The sequence below is a fragment of the Chelonoidis abingdonii genome, chromosome 7 (assembly GCF_003597395.2).
Source record: "Chelonoidis abingdonii isolate Lonesome George chromosome 7, CheloAbing_2.0, whole genome shotgun sequence".
NCBI lineage: Eukaryota > Metazoa > Chordata > Testudines > Testudinidae > Chelonoidis > Chelonoidis abingdonii.
Window position 1 is genome coordinate 92804225 of NC_133775.1, and position 24992 is coordinate 92829216.

The 24992-nt window shown below is 40.9% G+C and overlaps 1 protein-coding gene across 1 annotated transcript in view; it reads right to left on the bottom strand.

Annotated features, from left to right (window-relative positions):
- The window catches only part of LOC116837230 (uncharacterized), a 28199-nt gene extending 19474 nt beyond the window's left edge, over positions 1-8725 (bottom strand). Inside the window, exons 1-7 of the mRNA XM_075068293.1 lie at positions 8661-8725; positions 8003-8112; positions 7639-7760; positions 4580-4795; positions 3545-3688; positions 2530-2696; positions 305-420 (exon numbers count right to left, since the gene is read on the bottom strand). Coding sequence (XP_074924394.1) covers positions 305-420; positions 2530-2696; positions 3545-3688; positions 4580-4778 — 626 coding nt within the window. The 5' untranslated portion in view covers positions 4779-4795; positions 7639-7760; positions 8003-8112; positions 8661-8725. The remainder of the gene's footprint in view (positions 1-304; positions 421-2529; positions 2697-3544; positions 3689-4579; positions 4796-7638; positions 7761-8002; positions 8113-8660) is intronic.
- Between the last annotated feature and the right edge of the window lie 16267 nt (positions 8726-24992).

Sequence of the window (24992 nt, forward strand, 5' to 3'; positions counted from 1 at the left end):
CTCTGTTGGTTTCTATTTTAAATGAAGGACAAGTAGGACCAGTAGTGCTGTTCCCAAATTTAGTGGGCTAACTACATCCAGTTGGCCATTTTCAGTTAGAATTTTCATTAGGGTTCCTAGTGCAGCTGGCTTGAGCAGATCATGATGAAGCACTGCATGCTCCTTGGACCCTTGGACCACAACTCCATGTCAAAAGATGAGGATGGCTGTACTGAAGAGAGCAATAGGAGGGGCTGGCCTGATGAATGCACTTCGGATGCCCCTGTAACACAAATTCTAGTTCACAGTTGCTTACTCAACTCACCATCTTGAGGCTGCAAACAGGAATTGACTGTTCGACCACTGCAAAACTGTACAGAATCTAAACCCATAAAGGCCAGTCCAGAATGATGCTTTGGGAAGTTTAGATACCAGCCATTCCTATAAATAACCAAACTGTGATTCAATACAGTAGCAGAGGGAACTTTTCTTTTGGAAAATCCTGAACAGCGAAGACAATGTGCTGCAAGATGACTTTCTCCTCCCCATCCCCTTCTCCTTCCCTCAACAGTCATTTTGATGCTCAAAACAATATAGTTTAGAAGTAGTTTACTGTTTTGAGTAGCTGAGAAGCAAAGACTCGCTTAATACACAAGGACTTTACTCTGTTTGGTTCATGTTTAATATCAAGAAGGGATGGACAACAACATTAATATTTCACCTGATGATTTTATTTTGAAGATGGAGATTTTTTATGTATGACTTCAGTTGCAAAAACAGAGGTATTGCAGCCGTACATTTAAACAGGAATCCTTTGGGATGAAAGTTGCCAAGTGTTTGACAATCTCTACGCATTTTAATTCAGGCACCTCTAAGGACAGAACTGCAAAATTCATTCTGCATCAGCAAAAATGACACAGCAGCATTTTAGAAAGAGTAGTGTAAAATATCTTCTCTATTTGAAAAGGCAGAGGAATTTAGGTAGGTAGGTAAAATGGTGATAATGGAGCCAATTTCCATTTTCTAGTAAAATGCTATGGGATTTGGCCCAAAATATTGATCTGGAACAAACAGGTTTTTTTTGGTTTGTTTTGTTTGTTTGTTTTTTTTACAAAATCTAAGATTGTTCTTAAAAATTGTGATGAAAAGAATTTGAAAGAAAAATAAAACATTCTCCTGTAAGGTTTGCAACGGAAAATAGTACAGTATTGTGCTAGTGTATGAGAACCGGAATGTGCAACTGATTTAAAAATTGCTTTGAATAAAGGTGAAACTGGCTAGCCTATTTTCACTTAGAGAACTGCAAAAGCAAATTTTTAAAGTAAACTGGATGCTTAAAATTCTCTCACATTTGCAATATTAGCAGTGGCCAGGGCTACTCTGCCTCATTGGAAAGATGGAATGTCAAGTAGAAAACTGATCCTAATACCAGGATTCAGCACTGATCCTACTCAGAGACTCCCCAGTCTTCAGCTTTCAGACTTGGAACACAGTACCATCTTTAGCCTGGTGACTGTTAAGCTGTGCTGACATAATGCCACTATGTGATTTTGCAGGATAAGGCACTAAAGAATTTATCTTCTAGATGGATTTATTCTGGAACACAGCGGAATTTGGAGAGAAGAGGACAGATTCACTCCAGATGGCAGCCCCCATTCCTGGAGGGTGAGATTTACCTCAGGAAAGACCAGGCAGTCCATACACCACTGCATTCTGCAGTTTTCTAACAACAAAAACTTTTAAGTTATAACCATGGCTCCACAGGAGCTGAGCAAAATCGTTACATCTGTTGGATAACCTTAGCCATGCATCACTCACTCTCTAGACTGGTTTTAGACCCCATGGGGAAGCAGGAGTTGTGGGCAGTTTATACCATGGAATACCTCCGGTGGGTGCACTTTTCATCACCAGCGATCTGTAGGCTAGGTTCCAACAACAAAATCTAGGAGTGAGTAGAGCTCATGGAGCTTTCAGGTGGCTTTTATTTAACATAAAGTGTTGCTGTAATGACAGAAAGGAAGGATAGTCTGCTGGTTAGGGCACATGCATGTAATATAGGGAACTTGGTTCAAGTCCCTGCTCCTCCACAGACTTCCTGTGTGACCTTGGGCAAGTTACTTAGCCACTCTGAGCCTCAGTTCTCCATCTGTAAAATGGAGATAAACAGCACTGCCCTGTCACACAGCAGTGTTGTGTGGATAAATACATTACAGATTGTAAGGTGCTCAGATATAGTGATAATGGGGGCCATATAAGTAACTAGGATAGCCAACATACAGTAAGATTTAATTACATTTAACCTCCACTTCCCCAGAATTTTAAGTTATACTTGCTTTTAAAAAAATCTCCTAGTCCCTGAAAGCAGAGTCTCTGCAGAACAGCAACCCAGAATTATAAAAAACTTGGGCAGAGAATCACACAAGAAAATGCAAAACCTCTCCAAATCTCCAGCTGTAGGCACTCACAGCCCTTCCCCACACTCTAGATATAGTCCCAAAGCCTTTGGGAAACTGAAATTTGCACATGCCCTTCACTGACATTCTAGTATACCTTTTCCCCAGGACTTGTCAGCCACAGAAGATCTGTGTCCCTGTAACGCCTGCATAAGTCTCTTGCACGTAGCCAGGTTTGTCTCTTTGCTGTGTGGATATAGTAACAGCTGCCTTGCCAGTACTGCCATCCATCTTCAACTGGGCACGTGCCACCAAATATGGACCCTAAAAATCACAGAATACACATGCGTGGGGCTGGTTTCATCCCTGGTATAGCTCCACTGGCTAAATGGAAGGATCACTATGGCATAGGATGTTTAAGACTGTTCTTATACAATCTGTTCAGTATAAGGATCTCTTAGAGATTTCAATATTTGTAGAACACTAGGAAAATCACATCAGACAAGAGCTCCAGCCACAAAATCTGGATTCAAACACCCCATAGGTTCTGGGTATCAGATCTCTGGTTTTGTAACTATAACTGGGACCATTTCCAAAATTTGGATTTGGACAGGAGTTCAGATATCTAAACACCCTGAAGTTATGGGGTTTTGGTTTGAGTCCCAGCTCTAGGCTATTTTTATGCACTTATTCATTGGCCAACAGAAATATTTTAAATTATAATCAGCTGACTTAAATAAGTTTCTCAAAACTGCCTCAGAAAGTGGCTAGTTTCACTTCTCTTTCCAGCGCACAGTGAATAAAAATCAACCACATGGGGATTTTCCTATTTGTTTAAAACTGTAAAGTTTCTTTTAAAATGGAATAGAGTTGAGACCTAGTTTGCAGAGTTCCTGCACACAGCAAGGTTAGAAGGTCTAATCTGAAGGTCTGAACTAAACCTCCTGAAGGTTAGGATGATATGAGTTATATATTGTGTCAGTCTAATGACTTTAATGGAGTTCCTCACCCCATTTATACTGGTGTAAATCTAGAGCATCACCATTGTGTTTAGAGGTGCTGCAAATGGTGATGACATAATACATGAATAAAGAGACAAGAATCTGCACAAATAGGTTGTGTGTATAATCACAGTTTTCCTCTTCTCTCCTATGGATGTTAAACAGGCTCACCTTTTCCACAGGGGATAGGACTATTCTCCTTACTGCAAAACACAGTGTCCCCACACAGCCCTGTGTATGGATTGCAGGCCATACCCTGCTGGCAAGGTGGACACTTAAATTCGCACAGAAGCCCAAATCTTCCAGAGGTGCAATCTGTGGAAAGTGAACAAGCCAAGGACAATAGAGATGAACACCTGCCAAAATAAGTTTTCTTTAGGAACATGGCATTTTTTCCACAACTGTAATTAAAGATAAAGCTTTTGCAGTCTGTATATACAAGCAGACACACACCCACGCTCATTAACCATTAGTAGAAATTAAGAATGTGCCTTCTGGAACCTTGGCTGGCGATTACAGCTTGTAATGCAAACCAACACAAGCAAGATGTCAGGTAAGGGGGGAAAAGAAAGCCATCCCCATAATAAATTATCGTGAAAAAATTAGTTCCCACTCAGCGTTTTCCAAAATATCTGCCTTTAAGTGAAAGGGTAGCCCAGTGTACAAAAGTCTTGACCCAAGGCTTTGTCACAGCAATGACAAGGCTGCTTCTTGCTAATGTTTGAAAAAAACAGGTAGATATAACTATACATAGAGAGAGAGAGAGAAATGCTCATAGAAAAAATGGTTCAAGAGCATAGCACATGGCTAGCAGTTTCAAATGCAGAGTAGAAGAGCAAGGAAATGATTAACACTTCTCAGTATTAGCTTACTCTGTATTAAAGCACCGACAGCATTCAAAACCTTGCTTTCTGGATCTTCCTCTGGTGTCTCATTTTATTTTATGCCTTTGGGAGCAGGCAGCCTGACTGCTCATCTAGATGAGCAGCATCCTTCTACATCTTTCACTTTTGTTAACAAAGATGAAGTGAGCCTTCAATTTTTCTGCTAGGCATGACTCACACCCTCTCCCTAAAATTCTGCAGCTATTTTACATTTGTCTTCTGTTTTCACGTCAATTTTTTTAAAAAACAACACTGAACAAAAAATGAAACCTCCATCTAGGATGGAGCTGGGGGGAGTTAAGCTCTAAAACACTCGACATACCTGACTTGATAAAGGATTTCACACTACTGTTCCTGCTGTTATACAGTTCCATCCCACTCTGTAGAATGTAGTGCTCCCCCATTGCCACTATCCCAGTGCATGTCTGGAGCACTGAGCAGGTATCTGTAGCTTTCTTTAAGGTGTTATATACATTTGATGTTGGTATGTAAGAGGAGTACAAAGCTCTCCCCTTGTGCATTGTAAAGAGGTTGACATCTGCAAAAATTAACAGAAAAGAAATAAAATGGATGATGGTATAAAATAAAATTCAGAAAATATGGGATGGGCCATGGCAGGAAAGATGAACTGCAAACCTTCTGAGAAAAGCTCTTCCCCACACATGTAGGATCAAATTCTATGGTTCCCTGTACAAACACACAACACAAAAAGGGTCCCTGCCCCAAAGAGCTCACAGTCTAAGTACCATAAATGAGTGAGGAGGGCAATTCAGAAGATTCCACATCCCCCGCATGGCACTGAACTCCGCAGCAGGAGGTGGTGCAGGGAAAGGTGTTAGGTGGACAAGGAAAGTAACACAATGTACAGACCCATGGGACACCAATAGAGGGTATAACAGGCCGGCACTGCTGCTGTGACCAAAGGTCTGCAGCGATCCCAAAGGATAACCCCATCCTTCATTTAGATAGCTTCCTCTATCCCCAGAACTTTCTCCCCTACATTTCTATTGGCTTTTCCAAACAACAGATGCAAAATTGTTAAAATTCCACCTTCTCAACCAGGTGATGCATCAATAGTAAACCAGGGAACTAAGTTTCTTTAGGACCGTGAGCACGTGTATGTATGTGAACATATAATTTAATCTGTTCCACAACCGTTACTTCTTTCTATCCATACGGTGAATCACTTTGCTAAAGTGAGGGCAGGTGTGCCCTAGAAGAGGTTTGCTGGCCTAGCTATACTGGCAAACCCTTCTACTGTAGACACAGCTTATGCTCACAAAGAAGTGCTCTTGCTGCTATACTGGTATAGCTGATACTGGTTCCCTGAGCAAAACACAGTAACTCCTCACTTAACGTTGTAGCTATGTTCCTGAAAAATGCGACTTTAAGCGCAATGATGTTAATTGAATCCAATTTCCTCATAAGGATTAATATAAATGAGGGGGTTAGGTTCCAGGGAATTTTTTTTCACCAAAGATTGGTGTGTGTATATATATATACACACACATATACACATGCGCACACACACACACAGCACTACCTCGATATAATGCTGTCTTCAGGAGCCAAAAAACGTTACCGCATTATATCGAACTTGCTTTGATCCATGGAGTACGCAGCCTCGCCCCCCCGGAGCACTGCTTTACCGCATTATATCCAAATTTGTGTTATATTGGGTCGCATTATATCGGGGTAGTGTGTGTGTGTATATATATATATACACACACACACACACACACACAGAGTATAAGTTTTAAACAAACAATTCAATACTGGTACACAGTGATGATAATTGTGAAGCTTGGTTGAGGTGGAGGAGTCAGAGGGTGGGATATTTCCCAGAGAATGCCTTACTGCTAAATGATGAACTAGCAATTGGCTGAGCCCTCAAGGATTAACTCTCACAGTCTACAAGGCAGCAGAAATGGAAAGATGGGAGAGAGCATCGCAGACAGAGACAGAGAGATGTATATTTCCTCTTTAAGTACACTGCCTTGTTAATTAGATCAGCTTGCTGAGACTGCAGCTGCTGCTGCCAGCAAGCTCCCTCTGTCCTGAGCCCTGTCGTGTGTCCCCCCTGCTCTATGGAAGATGGGGTATGCAAGGTGCAGGAGCAGGGGAGGAAGGGGGACACCCTGACATTAGCCCTCCTCTTCCTCCCCCCCCCCCCGCAAGCAGGAGTCTCAGGGAGCAGCTCCAAGGCAGAGGGCAGGAGCAGCACATGGCAGTGGGCAGAGGGACAGCTGCAATTCCTAGTCTGCTGGGCAGCTACTGCACAGGGAACTTAGGGGAGCAGGGAGCTGATGGGGGGCTGCCGGTCTACCCTGGTTCCAAGCCCCCACTAGCTAGCTGCAACGGGCTGCTCTTCCTGCAAGCAGTGGACAAAGCAGGCAACTGCCAAACAACGTTAAAAGGGAGCATTGCACAACTTTAAACAAGCATGTTCCCTAATTGATCAGCAGAGTGCTTTCATGCCAGTATAACTGCATCTACTGTAGGGCTTTTCCCAGTATAGAAATGTTGTTTAAAAAAAAAAAAGAATCACATCCCTAACCAATACTGTTATGACAAAAGTTTCCAGGTTAGACTTGGCCTAAGTCATATTGCTAAAGATCTCCAACGGGGCCAAAAGGACGTAGATGAACCTTAGCAAGTGAATTCCTTAGCGCTTCATTTTCAGAGGTATTGTTTTAATTCAAGTCAACAGGAGATGTCAGTGTTCCATGCTTCTGAAAAATCAGGTTCTTAAAGGGTTAAGTTGCCAGAGAAAAACTAAGCAAAATGATGACCATAATTTACCATTTCACTGCTCCAGTTAAACACCAGAACACTCCACTGTGAATCAAACTAGCCTCCTCACTACGTGCACAATCTAGCCCTTAATTTTAAGATTATATGAAATAAACTTCTGGGGCCCAATTTTACCACAGTGTAACTCCTCTGAGGTTTACTCCTACAGGTTTACTTCATACAGTCTTACAATTCAGGATCAGCTTGTGCATGGAGCAAGGAAGCCAATCTGAAAGATTTCAATAGAGATACTCTGGCATTCAATTGCAGTACAGTGAAATGGTGAATCAGGCCGATCTCTTTTCTTACCATGAACTCAGTGAAGTTACACTGGTACAGAATCGGACCAACGTAATGAGGAATCAGGCCTTACAAGTTTACTTCATACAATCTTAAAATTAAAGGCCAGACTGTGCAGAGTAAAGAGTGATAGGCAAGCACTCCATCTCCATGTCCTCCTCAAGGTTCAGACACATTTTCCATTTTTCCTGGATCTCCCCCTTGGGCAGCAGAGCGCTTCTCCCATTCTTAAACACAGACAACTGAGCCCTAAATTAGGATTCAAAGCCCCAGACATGATAAATTTACCTCCTTCTCTTTTGCATATCCACTTTCTCAGAGAAGAACAATCTGCTGGGGAAAGGTATTGCTTAAAGGCAACCACACAGTCTTCTTTAGTGAGCGTATGCCTTCTGTTACGTTTGGTGACCCTGTCAGGAGACAGAGAAAAGCCAAGTCGCAAAACCAAATGAGATCAACTACAGCATCTCCGGATTTGAGGGTGTGCGACGTGGCATTTTTATTTAAGGAAACTGTAGCAACTGGTTTAGTACTCAAGATGTCCTCTACTGAGGATCTGTGTTCAGCCCTGACTAGGATGGGCTTGATGGTTTTCTCTCTAACTGCTATTGTCCTGTTTAAAACAACAGCATCTGTCAAAACTTGGTCTCACCATGCACTTTCAGCCTGAGCAGATGTGCCATCGACCCACACATATCTGAAGTCTTCTTTCTTATAGGTCAAACCTATCCAGCTGTTCTCCCCTTTAAACTGAATCCAAGCCTAGAACGCAAAAACAATCCATTCAATCATGTTATTAGGCCTCTTTTATCCATTTTGCACTTCATTCATCAATATGTAGGATCCTTTGTCCTGTTACCATATGGGACAGAGGGACTCAAACCATTTGGTTCTTGCTCATTTTTATTAAGTGTCTAGCTTTTTCCTTTTGTGGGGTGAGCCCACTGAGCTCTCCCAGAGCTGCAGGTCCCACATTCCCCAGCCACCCTAGCTCCAAGGCACAGAGGACGTGACACCCTCCTGAGCTTGTCAATAGAGTTGCCTGTGGGATAATTGCAGCCAGCATAACTCAGAGCCACCCTTAGAGCCACCTAGGGCCATTCTTTCCTCACATGCACTGAGTGTGACTCAGCCTACTGAATCAGAAAGCACAATCGTTCAGCAGGCAGCAGCTTATAATTATATACATGGAAACAGGGCACACAGTGCATTCCCTATTGCATTTTCTAGCTAAAGCAAAACAAAAATCCTCATGCAATTACGAAATCCCCCAATTTTAAATCTGTCAAATGAGAAACTAGTCAGGGTACCTTTTCTGCACTGTTTGTAATTTTAGCAAGGTCTGTCTCCTTAAAGCCCTGACACGCACTCCTGGCCTCAGTCCATGTTTTAGTTTTACTATCTTCCACATAGTAACATGCCTTTCGAAAATAATGCCATTGAGGACCCTGGGGGCACAACTGCCTGGAAACTGAACACCACAAATTGTTATGGTACCCGACTTTGGAAATAAAAGAGCCAACAGGACCTCAATAAATACAAGGATATGAACGTCCAAACTGTTGCTTTCTGTACCTTCGCTAGGAGAGCACCGTGGATCCTGAGACTGTAAGCTGCAAGTAACTCTGGCAGTGCCTACACAATGTCCAGTAACACCGCTGCAAGGAAAACCATTGGTGCAGGGATGGCAAGTGGCTTGACAATCTGAGCCATAGTAGCCTGTCTGGCAGCCTCAAAGGAAGTTTCAGAGTTAAATGACAGAGTGCAGAGAATATTCAATCCCTCATCCATTTCCTCCATTTCAGAGAAAATAAAATGTCTTTTAAAATTTATTCCATTTCCAAAATACTGTACAGGCTCACATCCAGTGATCTGGGCACCTACACCATAAACTAAAGTCACACACATATCAATAAAAGAATGCCCCAAAATACACCCACCTCAGCCCATTCCCATAACAGCCTTAACAAAGGGAAACGATAACCTTTGCAATGAGTAGTTTTAGCTTTTGTGTTAAATGTGGCACTATTTACAGCACATTAATTTCTCTCTATTCATTAGGTCATATTTATTTTTACTGTTCAGTCTATGTGTCTATAGACATATAGGGCCTGGTTCCCATTTACACAGGTAGAAGACAGGAGTAACTCCTATGAAGTCATGGAATTACTCCATGTTTACATCAAGGTATCAGAGAAAAACTGATCCTTTTTCCTCCATTTCCTGTGTTTCTAAGAGCACTCTTCCTTCTGAGATCAGATTCCCAGCTGTTGAGCTCCCTCCTATGTACCACTGCAGCAGCACAACGGGGATGGAGGGCTGCTCTGACAGCAGTGGGGCGGGGAATACTGGGGTGGCACGTGGCCAGCATTACTTTATGCACTCTTTCAGCATATTGAGTGACCCAGAAATGTTGTAGAGTATGCTGCACTCAGGACCACGGGCCTGGCCTTATGGCACACATTAGAAAGCTCTGAAATTGATCTAACTTCTGCAGAAAGTCAAAAAGGACCCCGGATGCCCCAACACTGCAGGGCAAAAATATAGCGAGAGCCACGTGTAACCCCCTCCTTTCACGTGGCTGGCAAAGTTCAAGTGTACCTGAAGATCTGACTAATGAAGTAACAATGTATCTTTAAAAAGTAAACCAGCTCTCTCTCTCTGGAGGAGTGTAGTTGTCATTCTGAAGGGTATTTCTGATGGACAACAGTTATGGGAGACCAAATACAAGAGACATCCTTTTGAAAAGGACACACAGAGTTTAATTTGTATTTTAGTTTTAATTGATTGTTGTAGGGTAGTCTGATATGACAAAGTAAGAGGTGCTAATGAAGTCTGGGGTATAGTTAGAAATATATACACAAATACTTACCAGTTTTAAGATATAATGCATCAGCTTTATTAGAGCTTCTAAATACCTCTGTTCCGCTAACCAAATGATACCATTTCTGTGAACGGACTACTCCAGTACAATGTGTTTTCTCATACAGGCATGCATTTTCAGCAGATTCGAGAGAAGAGTATACTTTTGGCAACAAATTCTGTCTTTGTGTTATTATGTGGCCTGCATAAAACTGAAACATGGCTTCAGCTAAAAGAAAAGGAAAAATATCCCAGAATGAAATGGCAGATACACTTATCCCCACCCCAAACAAGGAAGGACTTTCAAATATAGACACCCTGCAGCTGTTTCCCAACACTCTCAGTTGTCTCCAGAAAGTTATAAAGGATAGTTACCTGGTACTGCCTTCATTTTCATAGACAATATCTGACTGCCTTCCCATTACTTATGCATTTATCCTCACAACACCCTTGAAAGACAGTAATACCTCCCTATCTCAACTCTGTAGAAGGGGAACTGAGGCACAGAGCAAGTGACCTGACCAAGGGCACACAGGAAATCTGTTGCAGAGCCAAGAACCGAATTCATATCTCCCAAGATCCAGCCCAGTGCTTCATACTTCATCTTCTAGCACAGAGCCTAGAAATCCACTGCAGTAATCCACTTGACACAGTAATTCTAGTAATTCACTCAAGGAAAAAGCAAAAAGGTACATACACAAAAATGCAATGTCCAATTGCATGCCTAAATATTAGCATGGTTTGGCCAACTGCATGCACAGATCTGGTGACTGTGCATACATATGGGTGTTTAGACTCACTACACACACAACTGTACTAATTATATATGAAAAATGAAAGTGTGGAATTGTGAATGTGCTGGGCCTGATTTTGATCTTACTCAGACCAGTGTAAATGGACAGTGACTGTGCTATATTCAATGGAATTACACTAGCATGTGAAGAAAATCAGGCCTGTTGTTGTTCATGGACTCAGCATCACCCCTTCCAAATAAATAGTCTATTACGCATTCAAGTGTTCCACACTGCTGATTAAGATTCTCTAAGTGAAGTATCTTTCATAGAATCACAGCTGTATGAGTGAAAGGATAAGAACATTTTCCAAAAATCTATGCAAACAAATGAAAAAAATAAAATCTGTGTTTACATGTGGAATAAATTCATTAAAAATACTGAACCATTTGTAATAAAAACAGTCAGTAGAAGCAAAAGAAGAAATGAAAGAACAAAGAAATGCAAGGATTGACCAGAAAAGTTATCCTGTTACTTACCTTCATTTCTTTTACACACAAAATTGTATTTTAAAAGGCAACTAGCTGCTTCTAAAGCTACTTTATCATGCTGAAGAAACACACAGTTTTCAGTTGCATCCCTATGTACGTTTAACCTGAAGTAAAAGCAAAATTCTAATTACACTTAATATTATAAATGTAAAAGAAACCCTCCAACATTACTGCAGTAAGTTGGCTGCATAGCTGCATCCTAACAAAACCCACAAAGGTTAAGACTTCAAGAGCAAAGAGTAAGGCTTCCCATGTAGTAGATAAGCAAAATTTGTACAACTGATGCTGAACAGTACAATTTATAATGAAAAAAGTTATATATACACACACATAATACTACCCTGTTTGCCAGAAAAAGAGGAATAGAAAATACCACACATGCAATGTAACAAAGTTAAATTTGAGAGTTTGAGAAGGGGATGGGAAAAACGTATCACCCCTCTGCACCCAGCACAAACAGAAGAGGAAAGATAATAGTGGCAAAGGGCACTGGCAATATTAACTTTTCTGGGAGCCCCTATCTCTTAGGAAATCCATTTTGTCTTTTTCTAGGTCTAGTAACGAAAAGTGTGGTGGTGGTAGGTCTTACCAAACACGTTCTCAATGCCCAGTGTGCTCAAGACAGCGTAGACTTTATCTCACCCAGTTTAGTGTGCATTTAAGTCCAGCTTGTGTTAAAGTCCACACCAGGCTTCTAGAACATGTTAGTTAGAATAGGTTGGGTCACACCTTCTGACACCATACCTTTAAATCCTATTCTAGACAAAGGAGAACATTTCTACAGGTATTTGGGCACCTAACTCCTATGAAAATCAATGAAAGTTAGATACCTAAATACCTTTACAAATCTTTCCCAAAGTCTTATAGCAGTATCCTAGGTGCAGGAGACAGGTACGAAATGAGCAGTCCTGCTCTCATGGGAACCAGGGCAGACCCAGAGGCAGGAGACCTCTGAACAGCTTATTCTGTGCCTTTCTTGGATTTTCAAGAGTTATAGATTTATGTTATAAACCCTGGATTCTTCCACAAGCCAAATGACATGGCCCCTAACACACTGGACTATAATCTGGGACCATGATCACCTGCAGCACTATCTTCATGCAGAGAATATTCAAGGAAGATGAAAGAACATAGCTATAGTTTATAAAAGCCATTACACTACACGGTGGACAAAACAGCATCAAGGACTTATCTAAATGCATTTAATGTGTCCATATTATAATACTTTTAATTGTACGTACACAGGATGTAATCACTGATGTATTTAAATTCCTAAAATAAATGTGTTTATTAATCCAAATGTTCAAAAGAAAAACATTATAACAAATACATTAACATCTGGAGGGAACTGTCTATTGTTTTGTAAGGAACTGTTTAATTTAGCATGATACAAATAGAATCATGAGTCAATCAATCAAAACTGTTAGTGACTACAAGTAACAGAGCAAGAAAGCAAACAACCTACGAACTCTGTACTCATTCTCATTCATAAAAAAATCAAGTAAGGTTACCAGTTCAGAGCTGTGTTTACTCTTGATCCATCTGCCCACTGCCACTCAGATGCCGATGTTTCCCATTTCATTCCTATCCACCCTGGCTGTTTTATCATCTTTTGTAGCCAGTCCTGTGAAGTAACAATATATACTACACTAGAAACTGACAAACAAAACTTCGTGTGTTTTACTAGCAGTTTTTTATGTCCTTCCCATAACTGGATATTGTCTGAATCACAGGTGGTAAATTGTTAACCCTGTCACAAAATCACTTTCTGTTGTGTACAGTTTTGGGTGCCACCCTAAGAAAGATGTGGAAAAATGGAGAGAGCAAGAAAAACTGTAAAAAGTTTACAAAATCTGACCTATGAGGAAACAGGAAAGAAACTGGGCATGTGTAGTCTTGCAAAAAGAAGACTGAGGGGTGATCTGGTAACAGTCTTCAAGTATGTTAAGGGCTGTTATAAAAAGGACAGTGATCAGTTGTTCTCCATTTTCACTGAAGGTAGGACTAGAAGTAATGGGCTTAATCTGCAACAACACAGATTTAGGTTGGGTATTAGGAAAAATCTTTTTAACTACAAGTGTAGTTAAACTCTGGAAACTTCCCAGGGAAGTTGTGGAAGCCCATCACTGGAAGTTTTAAAGAATGAATTAAAACAAACACTTGTCAGTGATGGTATAGGTATACTTGGCCCTGTCTCAGTAGGGCTGGACCAAATGACCTCTTAAGGTCCCCTCCTGCCCTACATTTCCATGATTAAATTCTGGTTAAACCCCATTGTATTAACCACAAACAAGTAAACAAAAGTCAGGGAAAGACAAACCATTCATAGTCTTTATAATGTCAAACCTTTTCAGCTGACGATTCCAGCTGCAACAGACTTGTTCTTTTAAAATGGTTGCAGAACAGCCTGGCTTCCATCCAACTCAGAGTTCTATTCCTTTCTATAAAGTAACAACATCCATTCCAGTACCACCAGCCAGGCCCAAGAGGACATTTCAAGCTGTACTTGCCTGACATCATTGAAAGACAAGAGAGAAATACTATATAATAGCTTTCTTTTCCAATTAAAAAAGTTGTTTCCTGTGAAATTTAGCTTCTCATGCCTCCCTCACCACACAATTGTTTCTGTTCTACCAGCTTTTTTATATTTTGCGGTGGGAGCGTTTTGAGAATGAAGAGGGGGACTGTTAAATGTTTTACTTCTTCGGGGAACACTTTCAGTTAGTTTCAAACATATGGCACCTATTTCCATATTTATTCACAAAAATATCCATTTGCTCGTGAAAACTGAGTAGATGCACATGCAAATACCACTTTAGTGAGTATGCAAATACATTTGGCAAAACATTTTGCCTTACTGGAGGCCTGCCTAAAATATGGTGTTCTCTGCTGCCCAAAGGCAAAATTCACTCCTGGGTAGAGCTAGCAATAAGTCACTGCACCAGATAAGTCTCACTTATGCCTGAGTTTGAGAACAGAAGTGGGACTTTCATGGTGCAATCGCCTTGGGCTAGCCCTGTGCACTGGGGTGAATTTCACCCCAGAGGATGGCAACAATACTGTATACTTTATAAAGCAAACTAAAACAATCAACAAGGCCCCAGACCTTCACATCATACTACCCCTCTCTACACTCAGAGGCGCAGGCAAGGTACCTGGGATATATGTGAATTGAAATGTGCAATATTCTTATGAGCAGACAATATGTGTGAATGTGAATCTCAGCACCTTAACTGTCCAAAAAGAAAAAAAAAAAAAAGCATCACAGAGACAGGGAGTGCAAAGGAGGGAGCCTAGGAATTCACATACTCATGTCCGGTTTACCAGTCTTAGGAGCATCCCTTTGGTTTTGCATATTTAATTTTTAATGTTTTCCCCCTGAGAAATTAATGACACATTCTTGCAGTACATATGTAGCACAGTAAAAATATTTTATTCTGCAGACAGCACAAGAGGGAAGTGCCATCTCCCTTCTGAGTTTTGCAAATCTCTCTCTGCAGGAGAAAATGATATGCAGCCATCCGTATTCTCAGTGAACATGCTTGTAGGTGGAGTAAATCATCCAGATTTCATTCTTTGTTATACTAGCATCAATCTGCACTAATTATACCAACTTTAAAGGAGTTACCAGAAATTTATGCTGGAGAAGGCAAGAACAGAATCTGGCCTTTTGTGTACTGATGGAGCTTTACTGTAGAATTACAAAGGACTCCTCATTGTTTTTGCTGATACAAACTAACACAGCTACCAACCACTGGGAAAGCTACAGAACATGGTAACATTATTTGGCTGCATATAAGAATCATGTGCCATAAAAATGAAAAATCAGTGCACATTTGTTGGATTCCACCATAGTGTTCAGGAGGGAGGGTTCTTTTGTTATTTTTAAACACTTTCTTCTTGGCTGAAGGACTTCTCAACTTTCATTTCCCACTTTCAGACAGATCTGACTTCTTAAAAAAAAAAAGGTTTTACCTAAATTACAGACACCTACATCCTCTGGCTCAGCACAAACTGCAATGTCCTCACACTTTCCAGATATGCTATTGCACGGCTTGTCCCAGTAGCAGTCTGGGCATTCCTTTTCACAAGACGGTCCGTAGTATCCAAAATCACAAGCTTAGAAAGAAATTAAAATCCTGAAAAACCTCCATAATAGTTACATGGACACTAACTGCTGGAAACCACGCTGAATAATTGCTTCTCAGGTCTAACATATGTGAAATGGTTAGAATTTCTAGCTAGGAGTCACTAGAATTTAAGCCAAAATAAGATTTCAGAAACCTAAATCCACTTATTACAGAGCACAATATCCATGTAAGCTTCATAGTGAAAACCTCCACTGAAAGCTGTAATATTTTATTAGGGACAAAATTTATTGATACTCTGTATCCATTCTAACATCTCCTGAAAATGTACCTCTAAATAATAGACATTACCTGATTTTAAGTATGTTGCGCTTTGTGCAAATCCACTGATAAGAAATTCAGAGTCATGTATTAGGAAATAACTGTCTTGCCATAACACATAGCCAATGCATCTGGACCTCTGCATTACACAGATATGTCTGGCCAATGTGTGGTTAGTGTATTTAGCTGATACTGCTGAAGCTGGCAAGATCGCCACTGCATCCCAGATGCTTATGAACAAATCAAGATCTGGAAAGGGGGAAAAAGTTTTCACTGATTTAACAAAACAGTGCTATAGTACAAGACATTAGCTCATCATCAGTGATTAACATATATATCTTCACAAAACCATCCACAGTATCCAAAATCACAAGCTTAAAAAGAAATTTAACACCAACTCTGAAAAACTTCCATAATGGTTACATGGACACTTATTGCTGGAAACTATGCGGAATATATGCATATATGTGTCTACACACATTTATTACTTTGTATATTTCTACATTTACTCCAGTCACCTTCCAAGTTTTTGATGAAATGGCTAAGTAACGTCATTACTAGTGGAGTACCTCAAGATGATTAATTAACTCAACAGAAATGATGCAAAATTTATCATTTGAACAGTAATAAAAAAATCTGTTACGACAAATAGTCTGCTGACAATGAAACAAGAGTTCTTCTCTACATTTCTTCACAGGCAGCATATATAAGTCAATGGAAGTCATTAGTCTGAAGCACCACACAGTATTCTGAACAACATTTTTTCTGTGTAACTTCAGGTGTCTCGAAATATCAGAGGACAATCTGTATGTATTCACCCAAATTCATGCATACTCGCATGTAACATGTCATCTCTCCCTCTGAGCCTGTATTTTTAAAATTGTGTTCTGAAACTTTTGATGGCCTTTGATGCCAAAATGAAAGTTCCCTACTGGACAGTCTTGAATGAGTTCGAGTGAGAATTTTTTGAAATACGTTGTTGTAATGGGTGCTTTTATCATTGCCCAATGCTGCTACACAAGCCCTCTGGGAAATAAAATAACTTCAATCTCACAGGGAAAACTACTCTTGATTATTCAAAATTTTATACCAGTAAGGGTGAAATTCACCCGGGTGCATAGAGCCAGCCCAAGACCTAGGCACCATTTAACGCCTACTAAAATCCTCCATGCTGGCCACCTGCACAGAGGTGAATCCCACAGAAAGTGAATATAAATCAGATTCCAAACCTGGTTCTGCTGGCTTCTTGCACATCCATTTCTTGGCTCTCCTACAGCTTGCTGCAGCGACAAGTTCGTCAGCTGGCATTTCAATACATCTCAGCCAACTGCTTCTCTTTCTAAAAGTTAGCCTGTTGTGGAAAATAAAAACAACTCAGGGGGACTGTTATTTTTGTGGGTAAAGAGCAGTCTAACTTAAAAATGATGTCAGTACACAGAACCACACTGGGTAGAACAATGCCAATGATAAAAAGTATAGAATACCGCAGGGCCAGGAGGAAACATGACTGAAAGCTAACGTGATAATTGTCTGTAAGTGCCTGCCAGGGATTAACAAAAAGCATGGAAGTAAGAGAGAGGGGAATTCTTATTAGCACCTAATGGAGTCACTACAATTTAAACCAGAACTGGATTTCAGAAAATTAAGTCTACTTTACTACAGAGCATGATATCTGGGTAAGTATCAATATACTGAAAACCCAATAAACCGAGAGGTTTCTTTTTTTAATCAATAAAAGAGGAAGAAACATTTTATAATGTAAGACAATGGAATAGTCACAAAGAAAAGTTAAAGCCGCCACTTCCAGCAGCTCCAATTGGCCTGGAGTAGCAAACCAGAGCCTCTGGGAGCCGCAAACGGTCGAACATGCAGACGCAGCAGGTACACGAACCAGCCCGGCCCGCCAGGGGCTTTCCCTGCACAAGCGGCAGAACAAGTTTGGGAACCACTGGACTAGATGGCTCTTACCTGAATATTTGGACATTAACAATATGTCTAAGCTAATAAAATTGTGATTTTTGTTGGATCTCATTATTGTTTTGATGTGGTTTCAGATCACAACCACACTATGCTAGATACACATAGATTGCTTCATATACAAACCATTCCAATACACTAGATGCATTATCATCATGAGCCCAGGTCCAGGCGCCATCTCGGTTTATATCTTGCAACCCTGTCCATGTGGGTCCATTCAGAGATGATTTAATCCAACTCTGTATACAAAAGTTTTCAGAAACAAAAAGGAAAAAGCGTCTTTGGTTTTACTGTTTTTATCAAAATGAAACAGGACAATTATTATGAAAAGAGAAGGAAACCATATTATCTGAGTCCAAATCTGCTGGTGTTTCATCCAGAAAAAGACTGCTGAGATCAAGCCAATTCCTTGGATTCTTGATACAGCAAACACTTCTGATCCAAAAACCTTCCAGTGGTGCCTACAGCTCCACATAAACAGCAATGGAACTTCCAGATGTTCAGCACATGCCATACACCTCAACCGTGTCAACCTTCCGGAAGTTCTGTCAGCCCAGGCCAAAAACCCATTAAGGGAAGAAAAGCGGTGACATTAATAACTGTACCAGTTCTTTCAGGCTTTCAAACCAAACAAGTTCAGCACCTCTGTATCGACTGCAGGTGGAATTGGCATCCATCCAGGATTTCGCTTTAGCACGTGAAATATAGTAACAGTACCTGTTCCAGTAGCGCCACCCGGCCTCATCTGGACATTGTATACTGACTGTGGCTTTAAAAACACAACAAACAAAGCCACAGCATTGATCTCTGTTATGTCAAAAACAACATGACAGGCATTTACCCTTAAAAAATATTCACATTCTTTGTGTTCACAAAACTGCCAGCAATTCATTCTGGGGTAAATTCCTCTCTGCAAAGAAACCTGGCACAAGGCCTATGCACCATTCAAGCCATACTTATCCACTATTACAGTGATGTGAGTTAGGTGATGTATAGGCCTTGAGCTGGCATTTTGCACGTTGAGGAGGGTGTGTGTGTGAATAATTCACCCTCCACATGACTCCCTTTGAATTTAACAGGGGCTGCACAATGAGATCCCTGGGAACCACTTTGAAAATTTAGAAGTTAAGGTATGAGGGAAAATACATATGTTCCTCAGCCTCCCAAGCTTCCATAATTTTTTTTAAAATTGGATGTGATACAGTAAATTTTCCTGGATCCTCATCAATAGGTCTATCAAGATACTTCTCCTTCAGCTCACTGAAGAGGCTTTAATGAATCTGTTTGCAGTGCATGGACAGAAAGTAGACCAGACAGCCATATGAACAATTGTTTACCTACATTTCTGTGCACAATTATATTTATGTGTACAAACTGGATGAATGGACACATCTGTACAATTTAGCACCTACAGTAAGGCCCTGATCCTAGAAAGTTACTCATGTGCTTAAGTGTTTGCAGGATGAATGCTTGAGTGTGCAATTTCTGTTATTCCACAGGCAAATTAGTCACCAGTGATGCAACCTGTAAGCTCTACAATATACACCAGAGACCCCGTTGCAATTTCAAGTTGAGGTTTGCCCTGATGTACTTAGCCAAAATTTCCTTTCCTATTACTCTTGAACAGTGTGCCCTGTGCCAAATGTCAGCTCAACTGCTTCCCTCCACTACAAAAGTGGCAGCATCTCCATGAAGCTATATATATTCTGCAGCATTTGTGAAACACTAAGAATCCATGATACTCCTCTCAGGTCAGTTTTACACTGATGTAATCCCAGTGGCTTCAATGCAGTTACCTGTATTTGAGAGGAGAATCAGGTCCTGTCTTTCTGCCTGCAGCACCAAATACCATTGTATTCAGACTCCAACATATTTGTTAGTACTTTATTCTTTGCAATGAAGAGGTGTTAGAGGGATGCAAATTATGATTATTAACTTGCTTCTTAAAGGAAAATCAGGCAGTTCCTCCCACAGCCCTGAACTACAAGATCATGGTTTAAATAACCCTTATTATGTAGCCCATTATTCTTGGGCCTCTATGTGTTCTGTAACATTGCTGTAATGCAGGTGCATTAATCTATAGTTCTTTCTCTTTTTAACGTCCACACAAATTTTGCTATGAACAGTGCATTTTTAAGAAGTGCTGACCCAAAGTGAAAGCATTCTTCCATATGGTTCCTCTTTTGATTTTCTTAGGCCTACAGCAACTAAGCATACACCAGTCAGCAAAACATTTATCTTAGTCATCATCACTGGTCTAATATCACTCTGAACACTGTCTCTTTAGCTTATATCCCTTTCCCTGATCTTTTGTTTTCAAGAACATAAGCTTCTCAAGGCTGAGACTGTCTGTCTCTGCACACATACTACTGCAAGCTAAATAATAATAAATCTTAATATTCAGCCTTGTGAGTTTTGGGTGAAAGCAGAAGCATGTATCACACACATATGCATTTATATGATCATTAAAAAATTAAAAGGCCCAGGAAATAAAGGAAAATCTTTCTAATTATCGCAGTAGTTAAGCTCTGGAATAGGCTTCCAAGGGAAGCTGTGGATCCCTATCATTGGAGGTTTTTACAAACAGGTTAGACAGGTGTTTACCTGTCAAGGATGGTCTAGGTTTACTTGGTCCTGCCTCAGTGCAGGGGGGTTGACTAGACGACTTCTTGAGGTCCTTTCCACCCCTACATGTCATAGAATATCAGGGTTGGAAGGGACCTCAGGAGATCATTGAGACCAATCCCCTGCTCAAAGCAGCCCCAATCCCCTGACAAATTTTTGCCCCAGATCCCTAAATGGCCTCCTCAAGGACTGAATTCACAACCTTGAGTCTAGCACGCTAATGCTCAAACCATTGAACTATCCCTCCCTATGAGTCTCTGATTAGCCACAATCAGAGTCACGTAAGGGATACTCAAACTAGTTAGCAAGAGTCCCCAAGGGACTGTCTGCCAGTTGGAGTTCCAGGCACACATATTCCTCCTCCCTTGCACTGTAGACTGTAAGGGAGGGTGGCGTAGAAATTGGTTGTTCCAGCTGCACACCCATTGAGGACTCCCCTCTATGCAAGGGGAAACAGGGCCACATTCTATCCCCATAGCACCATTCTGGAAGGACAAAAGAGATGATGTAGGGAGAGAATCTGGGCCAACAAGAAAAACCACCCACTGGTACACTTGGCCTCACGGGGAAACCTTTTTGGTAGTCTCAGAGAAGCCATGAACTGAACTGGTATGAAGACTAGAGCTCAGACTTACTGTTAGCACAACAGAGAGGGAGGCTTGCACTGCTGCTCCACCTTTTCTGTGGCGTAACAGAAGATTTATGGATCCAATATCATCAGTCCGGCCTCTTTCATGAACAGACAGATTTCAAACTTGTACTGGTCTGCAGGAGCTCAAGGACAGGGAGACGACACAAGCACCAAAGACAGTTTGCCCTCTAGGGCTTTCATGGGCCACAGTCCTAGACACCAGTCCACACAAGAGGGAATGAGCACCCCATCTATCTAGTTTCAGTGACTGGCATGTGTAAAATGAAAGAGATGGGGCACCATTTCAGGGCCCTTGTCAACATCTCTCTTGATCCTAGCCAGCTCATTTTATGTGGATTAAAACCCAGGCAACATAATAGAAAATTGGATGTTCTGAGGTGTCCCCTTTTAATACTTACTTGCCACACAGCTTGTTAGAGTGAATGGCAACAGACACGACGTTTTCTCATCACAGAACCCAGTCAAACTATTACAAGGCAGAATGCTAGTGCAGCGAGGGCAGGCTTTCTTGCATCCAGATCCGTACCGTCCAGAAACACAGCCTAGATAAGGGAAATACATAGCAAATTTTTCGAGATTAACAGCCAGATTACATCTATACATGCTGACCTTTTCCTTTCTCATTCATTTTTTTCCAATTTCCATTACCACAACAGAGAACCAGATGAGAAAGTAGAACCAGGCTGGAGAAACAGTTATCAGCATTTGGGTTCAAATGAATTATGTTATCTTGGAATAAATGCTTTAAACTGTAACAGATATATGACTCAATGTTCTTGTGTCATCCCTACAGTCTGCATCATCTGTTGAGGCAAGAAAAGTAGTCAGCTGTGAAACATCTAAGAAAAAAATACTCTAACAAGAGACTTACACAAAGGCCAAAGGTATAACTTTTATAAACAAAAATTTCCAAATATGGTTGTAAATTCTTGTTACAAGTGGAATCTAGATTTCCAAGATGATAAGCTATGTTGAAACCAAGAATGCACAGCACCTATGAATCACAGGACTGAAGAAAATAAGGCCAGTTATATTATGATGGATTTAGGAGTCTAACCCAAGCTTGAGAACCACAATGCTTAATACTGCCTAATAAATGAACCAAAGAAGCATAAATAGCAGGACCAGGAAGAGACCATTTGGGTCATCAAGTAGGATTTTCTGCATTTCCAGAGACTGCCACCTACACCACTTCTGCAAAATGTATTAACTAACCCATTCTTAATTAACTGCAGTGATGTTGCCTGGACTTTCTCAATTACCTAATAGCTTGTACTACCAAGAACTTTCTCCTGAGGTCTACCCTAAACTTTTTCTTCATTAGCTTCAGTCCATCTTCTGATACTGTGAATAATTCCCTTTTTTCATTTATATTACTGCCTCAAAAGCATTTATAGATTATGATCATGTCCTCCATTAGTCTCCTCTTTTCCAGACTGTATACACTTAGCTCATTCAATATCTCTTCCTGTGCCCTATCTGCTAATCCTTCTACTATTCTTTTTTGCTCTTGGTATTTTTTCTACTTTTTTCCTATATCCTCTGTAAGTTATGGGAGCTAGAAATGCATGTGGATATATCTGATGTGGGTGCTTGCTATCCCTCCAGCTGTGCTACTGCCAGAAAAGTTATCATGCCAGGCTTCCATCGCTGCTGATCTTTCCACTTCTTCCCTTCCCTACACCCACTTGCTGGCTTTCTCCTTCCCCTTTTTCGTCTATTGTTACCCTCACCCTAACATTTTGTATCTGTGTAATATTGTCTGATTATGTATTGTCTGGTCTTCCATCTTCGACAGTTGGGAAGTTGGGTAACAGCATGATTTTACTGGCTATCCTGTGAAATGTGAAGCATTTGGTAACATATACAAGCCGAAAGTCATTTACCTTTTTCTTTTTTGTTTCTGTGTGAAAATTAATAAAAAATATTAAAGAATATAAATGCTAATATTGAACATCCTCTTTCCATACTCCACTTTGGTATCCCACCCTTAATGAATACTCTATTTTCTGACTACTTCCCAATACATATTATGGTGTTTTTAATCAGTAACTGACATTTACCCGCTTTTAATTAGTTTATTATGGGGCACTATATCAAAAGCCTTATTGAAATCCTAATGTTACATTTGTTATATCCCTGCTATCCCCTTGTCATGTGGTGTGCTGGCCCTTTGTGAAAAAACCTACACATTGAAAATATCCTATCGCAATCTGGTCACTGGAGAGAAAAGCCACTACTAACGCTGGATCTACTGCAGGGATGGAACCGCCACCACAAGCAGGGATTAAGAAATAGGATTTGCTTAGCCTGGTGGCCCTTGATACACAACCCGTCAATCCATCACGAAATATAACACATGCTGACTTTCCCTGGAAAGGAGATTGTGAGGTCACAGGAACCTGCAGAAACGGCTCTGGCCCAGACAGCTGGAAAGGGGATCTATCTATATTTTAGATTCTATGTATGTACTGAAAGTTGATACCTGAGAAAGAAGCACCTGGCCTGGGACCCTAAGAGAAAGGTCTTTGTTGTGTTTTGTAATTTTTCTATTAAAGACCTAAAAAATCAGAATGGAAAAGACATAATAGTTAACTAGGAACCAGAGTATCTGTTGTTTTTATATGGTGGGGAAGCCTATTTACACTACAGTGATCACATGGAAAGAAGCCAGCAGATTTGCATGACACATCTTTAACAAACCTTTCCTTCCTGCCAAGTGATTAGACCCCTTTCCCCCAAACTCTCACATATTGGTGCACTTCTGTCTCACCTGGCCCTATTTCCTATTTATAAACAAAATATTCTACCTAAACAGCACGGCCCTTTTTTCTGAAAGACTGGTGCACCTTAGCCTCCTGGAATTAGTTCTCATACCCACAATGCACTTCTTTGAAAGTGTTATGCTACTCCTTGAGAACATGTATTTTACACATGCTGAGAAATAACACTACTTATCTGGTGAAAGGGGCAAATCCTCTGCCCTCAGTTTAGCCTGAGCAGCAACTGCAGAGGCTACTTCAGCTCAATACTATACAGGGCACTCCAGGAAGCTGAGCAATAGACTCAGACTTTTGGGTCAGAAGAGACCATCATAAGCATCTAGTCTGACCTCTTGCAAATTGCAGGCCACAGAACCTCGCCCACTCACTCCTGTAACAGACCCTTAACCTCTGGCTGAGTAACTGAAATCCTCAAATCATGGTTTAAAGACTTGAAGTTACAGAGAATCCACCATTTACTCTAGTTTAAACCTGGAAGTGATCCATGCTCCACACTTCAGAGGAAGGCTAAAACCCTCAGAGACTCAGCCAATCTGACCTAGGGGAAAATTCGTTCCTGCCTGACCTGAAATATGATGGTCAGTTGGACATTGAGCATTTTGGCAAAACCCACACAGACACCCAGGAAAGAATTCTTTGTAGTAACGAGCCCTCCCCATCTAGTTTCACACTACCGGCTACTGGGTATGTTTGCTACTAGCAGTTACAATAAGTTGTGCAGGTTCTGCCTGACCCCCAGAAGGAGTCGTCTTCTCACATTGCCTCAGACAAAATCAAACTGGTTCCATTGCCAAAGGAGGCTCTGGAATGGAGGGGTGGAACCGGGTCAGGATTTCCCACATGCAGAGCTTTCCATTCCTGGATCTCCAAGAGCTTTATAAAAGTGGGTAAGCAACATTATCTCCATTTTTCTAGACAGGGAAACTGACTTGTCCATGATCACAAAATAATTGCAGACTGAGAAATCAACCAACCCCCTGGCTCTCTGTTCTATGACAATTTCCTTCTTAACAAGACTCTTTACTCATACTACAAAAACAAGTGTAAAAACA